This window comes from Chrysemys picta, chromosome 2, assembly GCF_011386835.1.
Source record: "Chrysemys picta bellii isolate R12L10 chromosome 2, ASM1138683v2, whole genome shotgun sequence".
NCBI classification, from domain to species: domain Eukaryota; kingdom Metazoa; phylum Chordata; order Testudines; family Emydidae; genus Chrysemys; species Chrysemys picta.
The window spans coordinates 149,812,868-149,824,948 of NC_088792.1; the positions used below are offsets into that span (position 1 = coordinate 149,812,868).

General features: G+C 54.7%; 1 protein-coding gene across 38 annotated transcripts in view; it reads left to right on the top strand.

Annotated features, from left to right (window-relative positions):
* The window catches only part of CAMK2B (calcium/calmodulin dependent protein kinase II beta), a 141,833-nt gene that overhangs the window by 53,520 nt on the left and 76,232 nt on the right, over positions 1-12,081 (top strand). For all 38 annotated transcript variants that reach the window (XM_065584335.1, XM_065584341.1, XM_065584342.1 and 35 more), the window contains 2 exons: positions 7,332-7,391; positions 11,561-11,615. In XM_065584335.1, coding sequence (XP_065440407.1) covers positions 7,332-7,391; positions 11,561-11,615 — 115 coding nt within the window. The remainder of the gene's footprint in view (positions 1-7,331; positions 7,392-11,560; positions 11,616-12,081) is intronic.

Genomic DNA, 12,081 nt, shown 5'->3' on the forward strand with positions numbered 1-12,081 from the left:
GTCTCGGGATGTCCTCGGCAGCAGTCTGACCCCTCCCAGCCAGGTCAGGCTCCGGGGCACCCGCTGCATCCGCCGGGCGGCTTCCCTCAGGGACAGGGCTCGGTTCATCCAAGCGATTCCTCTCCTCCAGCTGGGCAATGAGCTGTTCTTTGGTGGACCTCCCAATGCGCAGCCCCCTCTGCCTGCACAGCTCCACCAGGTCGCTCTTAAGGCGTTTAGCATACACCCTCCTGCTGGCCACTCGCCGGCCTGTGCTCTCAGCTTTCCACCATTCCAGGGAGACCTCTAGTGTGCCAGCCCTTCTTCAGGTCACCACCTCTCTGCCAGGGTCGAGCTGCAGACTCCTCCGCCCCTGGGACCACTCACTGCGATCCCCCGGGGAACCCTGTTACTGCAAAAGTCCTTCTCGCTGGTTACACATTCCCAGGGGTTAATCGCCCCCTGAAACCGTCTCTCTCTGACTGTTCAGCCCACCTGGTCCCTGTCGATCCCCCTTTGTTTTACTGCTCCCCAGTCACTTACTGCAGGAAGTGCCGTCCACGGGGTGCAGTAGATCCTTTGTCACGGAGTGTGGGGGGACACAAGGCCCTGCACCCCCGGCTTCCTGCAATTCACCATGACTCTCAGCCAGCCAGTAAAGCAGAAGGTTTATTTAGACGACAAGACCACAGTCCAAGATAGGTCTTGCAGGCACAGACAACAGGACCCCCCCCCCAATTAGGTGCATCTTGGGGTCCCAGGGCACCACAGCCCCTTTGGGAGGTCAGAGTCCCGTCTGCCTCCCAGCCTTGCCTCCCAGCCAGCTCTGAAACTCTCCCCCCAGCCTTTGTTCAGTTTCCCGGGCAAAGGTGTCACCTGGCCTCTCACCCCTTCCTGGGTTCTCATGTTACATGCTCAGGTATTCTCCCTCACGGCCAGTCTCCCATCCCCCAATGCAGACCGTCCTAGCCACACTCCCCTGTCTTCCCAACCAACACTCCCCACTCAGCATTCAAAGAACAGTCCCAGTTCGTCACACCAGTCTTTCGCTCTCTTTCCCTCTCTGAATTTCTGGGTCAGGGAACAGAGAAATGGATCTTACTCTCCGTGAGCGTCGGTGGCGGGGTTTGGAGTATGTGCTGGGACGTGGGATACCCAACAGGAGCAGTTGGGGATAAAATCATTCTATGGCTGGGGAAGGATTGCCTGGCCTGACCTAGCCAGCGGTGTGTTATAAAAAGACACTCAGGATGGCCCAGGTGTGTGTGGAAGCAGATAGGGGACGGGGCTGCATGGGGACTGGCAACACACCTCTGTCACGCTTGTTATTGGAGTCACTGCACCAGCTGAATTCTGCTTCTGCTTGGCACTTGGAGTTGGGTGGAAGGGCTCTGGGAAGGGACTGCAATCTGAAGCAAGCCATCCTGCTGATCCTGCATTGCCGGAGCAATGAGAGCCGCGAGATGCAGCCACCTCTGGAGTGGAGTGCAAAAACTGGTTAACACCATGCTGCCGGTGAGCGGAGGCTGTGCAGAGAGTCATCTCCGGCTAAAGTAGCCGGGGCATTTAGGGAGGCAGAATTGACTTCCGTGAGTTGGGGACAGGGCACGGTGCTTCTCACCCCACTTCTTGCAAAAGGTGTTGGGAGAAGCGGTGGTCAGGCCCTTGTGTGCATTGTGTCTGGGGGAGGCAGTGCAGCGGTTCCCAAGCCCCGTGTTGCTGGCACTGCTTCCGGCAGGGCCTGGGAGTTCCCTGGTGGTCTCCCCCCCTCAGTTCTGACTCGGCCCTGCTGCACTGCGCGGTCCGGCACAGTTTGGCTTGTGCCCAGTGCACAATAGGGAGTGATGAACGTGCTCTGTAATGGCTCCATCCAGCACTGCCTGGGCTGCGGGAGCCCCTCACTGTGTTCTGCAGCTCTCCAGCATGGGTCCATGCCCCTTCCTCTGCTCTAGCATGAGTTCCTACGCTCTAGGGATGGGCTGGGAGATGCCTCTTCCCAGTGCCCTGACAGCTGGTGCCCTGGCTGGATGGCTGTCTCCTCTCCACCCCCAGGGCTGTGAGCCCTGGCACCAGGCTGATCCAAGGTCCTGGCCCAAGTCACCGCTTCTTCCCTGAAAGAACCCAGCCCTGCATCGGGTGATAAGGGCACCTGCTGAGACGGATTTCATTCCCACCAGCCTCTGCCCCAAGGGAGGGTGTGTCAGCAGGTTGCCCCGTCATGTCCGTGGCTCCATTAGGCTGGAAGAAGCCCACCCTCCCCTGTGCAGCACAGGGGAATTATGAGGGTCTTTCACCACCTTCTGGACCATCAGGTGTAAGCCTCCGATCTCCCCACCCCCCAAACTGGAGCAGATCCAAAGTCCATCTAGCCCAGTGTCCTGTCTCTGAGTGTGGCAGTACCAGATGCTGCAAAGGAAGATGCAAAAACTCGCAATAGCAGATGTGGGGTAATCTCCCCCCACACACACATTAGGTTTCCTCCTGACCCCTAATAGTTAGAGACTAGGTTAAGCCCTGAAGCATGAGTATTAATATCCTTTCTAATGCCTTTTTGTTAGCAGTAATGATTCTAGCTCTAGATATTGTTACCCTATCCCTCTTTGAATCTTTGCCCCAGTGATATCTTGTGGCACAGTCCACCTATGCATTGTGCGAAAAAGCATTTTCTCGCAACAGTTTTGAGTTTGCCACCTACTAATGTCGTTGACTGTCTCTTTGTCCTTGTGTTCTGAGATAGGGAGGACAGATGGCCCCTCTTATTCGCCTCCTCTAGCTTTCCAACCTGTCTTCAGAGGAGAGTTTTTCCAGCTCTTGATCATTCTCATTAACTTTCTCTGAAGCCTGTTTTAGTTCAGCAAACCCTTTCTGAGATGGGATGCCCCATCCTGCACACGGGAAGCCGCCCTGTTGATTTCTAACCCTCCTTGCCCAGACACAGCCTCGTGCACCTTCAGGGGCAGTGTCTGCTGAGATAAACACTGCGGCCTGTATTGCATTGATTCCACGTTGAACTCAAGTGGTTCAGGGAGCCCTGCGTCCCCGCATCACATGCGGGGATGGGATTCCCCCAGCACGCTTCCCTCTCTGTCTTTGTTCGTCAGCCACATGCTTTGCTGCACAAGCCTCCATCCAGCTGAGTTTCCACGGATACCACTGGTCAGGGGATCCTGGTGTTTCCCATTGCAAGCCCCTTTCCCACCCTCTTGTTGGTCCCTCACCCGGAGGCAGCTTTTCCAGCCCACGCGTTGTTCTTGCACTTCTGCATTGGACCCTTTCCAGTTTCTCAGCATCCGTTTGGAAGCGTGGAGCCCGGAGCCGGAGACCGCGTTCCAGCAATGGTCTTACTGACGCGATGCACGGTGGTAGTTCGACTCCTACGCGTTAGTCCCCTGTTTCTACAGCTGACGATCGCATGAAGCTCTTAGCAACAGCGCTGCCCTGGGAGCTCATGTTTAGTTGTTTGTCTACCCTGACCCCCAAGACCTTGTCAGAGACGCTGCTTTCTAGGACACAGCCCCCCATCCAGCAAGCATGACCTGCATTCTTTGTTCCTAGGTGGATGGCCCTGCAGTACAACAGACGTTGATCGAGTCTGGTTTTCTAAGCCCTGTAGAACTGACTTTCCCCCTCATTGCCGCTATCAAGCAGAGTGCCCCAAGGGTCGGTTTTGTTCAACATCTTCATTAACGATCTGGATGATGGGATGGATTGCACCCTCAGCAAGTTCGCAGATGACACTAAGCTGGGGGGAGAGTTAATACACTAGAGGGTAGGGTTAGGGTCCAGAGTGACGTAGACAAATTGCAGGATTGGGCCAAAAGAAATCTGATGAGGTTCAACAAGGACAAGTGCAGAGTCCTGCACTTAGGAAGGAAGAATCCCATGCACTGCTACAGACTAGGGATCGAGTGGCTAAGCAGCAGTTCTGCAGAAAAGGACCTGGGGATTACAGTGAATGAGAAGCTGGATATGAGTCAGCAGTGTGCCCTTGTTGCCAAGAAGGCCAATGGCATATTAGGCTGCACTAGTAGGAGCATTGCCAGCAGATCGAGGGAAGTGATTATTCCCCTCTATTCGGCACTGCTGAGGCCACACCTGGAGTATTGTGTCCAGTTTTGGTCCCCCCCACTACAGAAAGGATGTGGACAAACTGGAGAGAGTCCAATGGAGGGCAGCAAAAATGATTAGGGGGCTGGGGCACATGACTTATGAGGAGAGGCTGAGGGAACTGGGATTGTTTAGTCTGCAGAAGAGAAGAGTGAGGGGGGATTTGATAGCAGCCTTCAACTACCTGAAGAGGGGTTCCAAAGAGGATGGAGCTCGGCTGTTCTCAGTGGTGGCAGATGACAGAACAAGGAGCAATGGTCTCAAGTTGCAGTGGGGGAGGTCTAGGTTGGATATTAGGAAACACTATTTCACTAGGAGGGTGGTGAAGCACTGGAATGGGTTCCCTAGGGAGGTGGTGGAATCTCCATCCTTAGAGGTTTTTAAGGCCCAGCTTGACAAAGCCCTGGCTGGGATGATTTAGTTGGGGTTGGTCCTGCCTTGAGCAGGGGGTTGGACTAGATGACCTCCTGAGGGCTCTTTCAACCCTATGATTCTATGATTATTTACCACCCCTCCCCCCAGTTTTTGTGTCACCTGATAAATTGACCAGCAACGAGGCAATATTTTCTTCCAGATCACTGGTAAAGATACTGAATAGTGTTGGGCCCCTCTAGAAACACCCCTGTGGGGTGATGATCCTCTGTTAACACGCTCTTTGGGAGATCTATCAGTTAGCCAGTTTGTAGTCTAACATGTTAAATTGATTGTGTATGTTTTTTAAATCAGAATGTCATGCAGAGCTTGGGGCAAGGAGGGTGTGACGTTGCAGTCTATATGGTTTTATAAAAATATGCTAATGAGTGAATATAATGTAACTGGAATATGCTTCATTCAAAAGGTCTCTTGTAAGGTATCATTACAAGCTTATAATCTACTGAGTGTGGTCATCCTATTTGTATAAATGTATCACTCTTGTATCTGAAATTAGAAATATGAAATATTACTCTGAGGTAATTATGCAAAGCGTGGGTCATTAATGGTGGTTTCGAATCTTGATGACTCCCATTAACCAGGACAATTGTCTGCAGATGGCTGTGTTTTACCTGTAAGTCTTCCTGTATACAGGTGTGCTGGCAAGTGGGCAATGAAGTCTTGCAGTGACATGTGATCATGTCACCTGAAGTGGAATCCATCTTTAACCTGATGCTTTTCCATTGAGAAGGGGGGTGGGGGGAACCCAGAGAGGGACAAAGGGTTCCCGCCTTATGCAAAAGATATATAAAGGGGTGGAACAGAACAAAAGGGAGGAGCCATCATGAAGAATCCCCTAGCTACCACCTGAGCTGGAACAAGAGCTGTACCAGGGGAAAGAATGGTGCCCAGGCCTGGGAAGGTGTCCAGTCTGAGAAAAAAACTTACTGAAGCATCTCTGAGGGTGAGATTATCTGTATTCAGTTTAATTAGACATAGATGTGCACGTTTTATTTTTTTTTGCTTGGTGACTTACTTTGTTCTGTCTGTTACTGCTTGGAACCACTTAAATCCTATTTTCTGTATTTAATAGAATCACTTTTTACTTATTAATTAACTCAGAGTATGTATTAATACCTGGGGGGGGAAACTGCTGTGCATATCTCTCGATCAGTGTTATAGAGGTCAGACAATTTATGAGTTTACCCTGTATAAGCTTTATACAGGGTAAAACAGATTTATAAGGTGCAAGTTCACACACAAGATGACAACAAAACCCTAATGCTACCCCATAGAAATGGCAATAAGAACATCACCGTACCTAGCCTTTCGTTTACAAATGGTGCCATTTTCTCTGGGTCCACCACAATTTCGCACCCGGACTCCTAGTCAGACAGCCCCACAGGACCCTTGCCGTGTGTCAGCACTAATACAGGGAGCAGCTGCTGCTGGTTTACAGAGATCACGCTACTGCCTTGTTTCTGGCTGCCCGGATGCAATTAACGAGGCCAATGTTGCGTTGGGCAATTTGCTTCCTGCATTTGAAGCCACCCTCCCTCCCTCCCAACAGAGTGATCCTGTGGGGCAGTGTGAAGGCCGGCTGGCTAGGCTGGGGGAAACCTCCCTGGGGGGTGTTGGGTTGGGGGAGGCTTTTCCAGGGTACTGGGGAGATGTAGGAAGGCTTGAACTGACTGAGAATTTTGGGAGTGTCTATGGGTGAGTCTGGGGTGATGTGGCCCCGTGTCTTGGTGGTGTAGGGGACCCGGCTGGGTGGCAGAGGCCTGACAGAGCAGGTGTAAGGGAATCAAAGAGAAGAGGTGACTTGATCACTGTCTGTAGGGAGCTTTCTAATGTTCGGGACATGTTAGCTGAACAGACACGCTCCAATGGCTGGACCCTGCTGTTAGGGAAATTCAAACTGGAAACAGACACAACTTCTGAAGTGGGGGGACGAGTAGCCACCGCAACCGATTCTCCAAGGGCAGGATGGGCAGACTCTCCACCGTGCCGGCTCTTTGCAGTGAGAGCGGATGTCTTTCTAAACACCACGTGCTCGTCACTCCCCCGGCAGGGGAGAAGAAATCCCAGTACCACAGGACTTGCTGGCCAAGGTTCTCTGGCTTGTGCAATGCAGGAGGGCAGACTTGATGGTCACGATGGGCCCTCTGCAGGGCCGGCTCCAGGCACCAGCTTGGCAAGCAGGTGCTTGGGGCGGCCACTCCGGAGAGGGGCGGCAGGTCCAGCTATTGCAGCAATTCGGCGGACGGTCCCTCACTCCCGTTCGGAGCGAAGGACCTTCCCCAAATTGCCGCCACAGATCACGATCGCGGCTTTTTTTTTTTTTTTTTTTGGCTGCTTGGGGTGGCCAAAACCCTGGAGCCGGCCCTGGCCCTCTGGCCTTGAAATCCATCCGTCCACGACCCTGGCCCGCCTGAGAGCCCTCTCCCACATGAGATCCCTGGTGGCCTTGGGCCGTCAGTCCCCAGCCCTGTGTGCATTGGAAAGCCAAGCGTCTGCTCCTGGAAGGAAGAGAAGAGGGGGCTTCTGCAGCCTGCATTGCTGATGTAGCTTGGCTTCTGATATCCTCTCCTCCAACCCCAGTCTGTCTGCTGTATTAAAGCCCATGCCCTTTGGCCCGGTCCCGCTCTCAGGACGGGAGACTTGGGCTCTGGTGGGGGTGCTTGGAGGCGCTTCAAGCTAGTGCCGGCCCTTGATAAGCGGGATAGGTGACGAGTGCCCCTCTTTGCCCCCAGCCCGCCAGGGCTTGCTGAGCATGTGGCATTGCTGCATCAGGTGATACTGTTAACGGGGCTTGTTCTCTCTTCCGTCTCCAGATCATCAGAAGTTGGAGCGCGAAGCCCGGATTTGCCGTCTCCTGAAGCATTCCAACATCGGTGAGTGCTTGCCGTGGGGTGGGGGAGGGTGACAACCTCCCCAGGAGGGCCGGAGGAGGGGATGAGGAAGGATGCCCCTCCCTGGGATTTTGGTTGACCCAAAACGACCTGAATTTGACCCAATTTTGCTCATAGTATTGGCACCCCCCCAAAATGCATGTTCCAGTGAATGTATGGTTCACCCCAAAAACGTCACCCAGCTCTAGCCAGATGGGGTAGAAGTAGCCGGCAATGCAGACATGTCCTTGGGAAGCCTGGGTTTTAGAGCTTCAGCGGAGGTGGAGGAGGTGGCATATGCTGCCGGCAGATTTCACACCTCAGCAAGGGCATCTGGCTATGCCCTCGGTCCCCCGGTGCAGGCGGCTGCTACCCATGCGTGCAGGTAGCTGGTCTGGTGGAGCGCGTTGAGACCAGAGGAAGAATGCGGGAGCCATCCGGCGCGAGGAGAAAGAACTTGCAGGCCGCACCAGTGCTTGTTGCATGCCAGTCTCTTGCTCGTTTAAAGACATCGGCTCAAATGCAGGGAAACTGCTGACGGGGATAAATGCTGGCAACTGGGGCTGATCCTGACCAGCCAGGCTGCCTCCTGCAGCACAGCGTCCCCAGGCCCAGCCTCCGCCCTGCACGGGGCGTGATACAGGCCCCCTGGGGAACCATTGCAGCATGGGGGTGCAGATCCAGGGCCCGGCGCAGCGCTGCATTGCTAATGGCCAAGTTAACAGCCCCATGGAAGAAGGCCACAAGCCCACGCCTGCCCTCAGCTGCTGGCAAGGGGGTGATTAAAACAGGAGGTTTTAATCAGCAGAGCATTGGGCAGGTCTTTCCTCCCAAGCAAGTGGCCAATTAAAACTTCACGGCCCCCCCCAGCACCAGCGCGCACTCTGGTAATGCCACTTATTTGTGTCAGTTCTTGTTCTTTTTTTTTTTTTTTTTTTTAGTTTTCCTCTGTCCCCCCCTTTCCCCTTGAAGTACATCAGTTGCTATGGAAACAGTGTCGTCACGGCCATCTTCTAATCTAGGTGGAGATGGCCACAAGTGCAGGAGAAAGTCAGTTTATATCATGGGCTGAAACTGATACTGGGAAACGTGGGAGGGTGAATGATGGGCACGGGGTGTGTGTGTGTGTGCGTGTGCATGTGACAAACACAAGCTCAGCTAGGGGCAAACCACAAATGTTTGGGGAGCGTCTGGACTGGCCTTCACAAATAGATTTTAAAGCCAGAAGCAGGGCCGGCTCTAGGATTTTTGCCGCCCAAAGCAAAAACAATTTTGCCCCCCCCCCTCCCCCGGTTCTTTAATTACCCCGGCCCCGCCTCAACTCCGCCCCTTCCCCAAATCCCCAGCCCTGCCTCCTCCCCCCAGGCTCTCAAACCTAGGAGGGAGGGAGGGAGGGGGAGAAGCGGCGCCGCACCGCCGCCACTCAGAGTCTCCCCCTCCCTCCCAGGTTTGAGAGCCTGGGAGGGAGGGGGAGACCCCGAGCCGCCGAGGCACGCGAAACAGCCGATTTGCGTGCTGCTGCTCCCCCTCCCTCCCAGGCTTGAGAGCCTGGGAGGGAGGGCGAGTAGCGGCGCGCGAATCAGCTGTTTCGCGCGCCGTGGCAGCAGCAGCGGAGGTGAGCTAGGGCGGCTGGGGCACATTTTTAGGGGCAGCATTCTGGCGCCGGCCATGCTGCCCCTAAAAATGTGCCGCCCCAAGCACCAGCTTGTTTTGCTGGTGCCTAGAGCCGGCCCTGGCCAGAAGGGACCATCGCGATCCTCCAGTCTGACCTCCTGCATGCCACAGAACCTCGCCCGCCCACCTCTGTAACAGACCCCAAACCTCTGGCTGAGTCACTGACGTTCTCAACTCCGGATTTCAAGTTACAGAGAATCCACCATTTTCACTAGTTTAAACCTGCAAGTGACCCGTGCCCCATACTGCAGAGAAAGGCGATTCCCCCCCAGGGTCCCTCTGCCACTCTGAGCTGGGGGGAAATTCCTACCCGACCCGAAATCTGGCTGTCAGTTCGACCCTGAGCATGAGGGCAGGACCCACCAGCCAGACACCTGGGAAGGAATTCACTGTAGTAACTCGGAGCCCGCCCCAGCCAGTGTCCCGTCTCCAGCCATGGTGTTAATCGCCCAGAGTTAGCTGCCTATCTCAAGTCAGTAAAAAACGTCAGTGTGGACAAGCACAAAGAGACACAATAATAGGGTCCCTGGCTCCTTATGAAACCCTCAACACCAGGCCGCCGTGAGTGTACAGTATGCCTATTCAGGGCTGGTGGTGTCTTATGCTCCCTTTCGCACTAATAGCCACGTGAGGGCCTAGGAAGTTAGGAAGTCCCCACGTCTGCCTTTCTCACTAGATACCCTTTCTACTCGTCAGCAGAACCTTTGCCATGTTGTAATTATTGCAAAAAACATTCCCACCCCACCCGATCTTAAATTAACCACATTCTAACATGAACTAGCCCTGAGGCTGGACAAGTTGAAAATCCAAGAAAGGGCTCCAAGTAGCAAAACATCTTCCCTCAAGCAAGAATCGCTTCGCTTCCCTTCCCTCCAGAGGAGTCGGATTGCTTTTGTTTGGCAGTGGAACAGTCCCGAGCTCTTTGTCAAACCCCTTCTGGTCTGATGGCATCACAAAGGGGCTGGGGAAAGTGGCCCCGTTGAAGTCACTGATCAGGAAAGCTGATTTCGGGGAGAGCTCCAGTCTCTGCAGGGAGGATCAGCCAGAGCTGCCCCCACCAAGTATCTGAGCTCCCCTTTTGCCAGCTCTGGGGAGCCCCCGCAGGGCCAGTTACGGGCTCTCACCACTGCCAAGCCCACCGTGTCAGTGCATTAGCTTTGAGATGCATGAGCTGGCTTTAGCATGCGCTGCTCGTGTTTCTAACCGGATGCTTCCCCCATTTGTTCTTTTCCCTGGTTTCTCCTGGTCCTGTCTCCCCTGGATCTCATCGAGAGTCTGATTCTGGGCTTAGACTTTTAGGCGCTGAATCAAACTGGGATCTGAATCGCACAGATCCAGGGCCTGGGGCTCCAACGGCAGGAAAAGTGGTTTGCAAAGAAACCGATAAGTTGCCAATGGAAATGGATTGTCTGGAATGAGCCTCTCCCTGGGCATCTGTACTCCAGGGCCAGCTGCGTCTGTTCTGTTTCTTTTCCCTGGCCCCCTTTCTGCCATCGCTGCCCCAATCCCCCGCTCAGCCTCTCTTCCCGAGCTCGCCCTGCTCCTGTGTGTAGTTAGTTGTGGTTCTCAGTCCAGTTCCTAAGGGGATGGGCGTCCACCTCTCCAAACCATCCCAGCAATGGGGCACTAGCCTGCACCTCATCTTTGGGAAGCGTGGCTGCCTGCACCCCGTCCATCCTGCAGCCCTGCCCGCGGAGATGAACTCGGCAAGGCTGTGCGGTGGAACCATAAGGCAGCTGCAGCTAGTGCAATATGGTGGCCGCTTTGCTTCTTGAGTGGGTTACGGGTAGAGAGTGTAGAAGACCCCTGTGCTCTGAGATGGACACTGGCTGCTGCTTAACTTCTGGGGGGAGCAGATGGAGTCTCTGGTGGGGCATCTGCCTGGGGGATGTCTCTGGAGTGCCACTGTAGGTAGGATAAGTGGAGGCACTGGAGGCTGGGGAAGGACCTCACTCCACCAGAGCCTGGATTTGCTAAGCTTTTGGGCCTGTGGCAAAGCTCATCTTCTCTTGGGCTGGGTGGCTGGGGCTGCTACCGAGGGCGGTGATCCACCTAGGCTGCCTGCCCCTAGCAGATAGATCCTTTGTCCTCTATGTACCATAACGCACCACATGCGCTGAGATCTGCCATTGATACTGAATGACCAGCCTTGGGGCCCTGGGTCTTGGTAACTCCCGGATCGGGCAGGGGGCAGCATGATCCAAGCTGAGCTCCAGGCTCGGGACTGTCCCTCCAACCCCGTGCCCCAGAACTAAGATTCCCAGGCAGGCTTAAGTGCAAGTGCTGGTGCCCGGACCGCCCAAGCATCACCACGGGTTCCTGGGCCCGGCTGCTAGTGCCCGATTCTGGAGGGGAGTCCTGGCAGCTCTGCAAGCCTCTGGAAACACATCTCGTGGTAGGTATCGTCCCGCAAACGAGTGAGAGGCCAGTCCCCAGGGCTCCATCCGGGCATCTGTTCCTAGAGCAAGGCAACAGCTGACGCTTGTGCTCCTTTGCAGTTCGTCTCCACGACAGCATATCCGAGGAGGGCTTCCACTATCTCATCTTTGATCTGTAAGTAGCTAAAGAGTCGCCCTGGGGTGTGGGGGGGTTCTGGGGAACGCGGCTCTTAATTCGCCCTCGGAACCGGACATAGCGTAGTTCATTTGCTGTAACAGGGAATTCAGGACAGCTGTGTCTGGCTGTGTTTTTCCAAGAGTTTGAATTCAGTTCTAGCCCGGCTGCCCTGAAGCAGCTGTCAGGGAGGGGACTGGTGTGAGGGTGAGATGGGGGGGGGCATAGGGTGGAAGGGGCTTGGGAGCTTTTGCCCCTCTGGGCAGGAAGGAGAATCCCGTTGTGACGGAACAGGGAGCGGGCGGATTTGACCTGGGAATGTTGCCTGGGAGTTACATTGAGTTACCTGAGCTGTAACCTGAGCCAGGAGGGGTGTGGGGAGAAGTGACACCTTCTGGCTGGGAGACTGAACAAAGGAGAGGAGGAGCAGAGGGGAGAGGAGAGAAAGTTGCTAGGGGGATTTGGG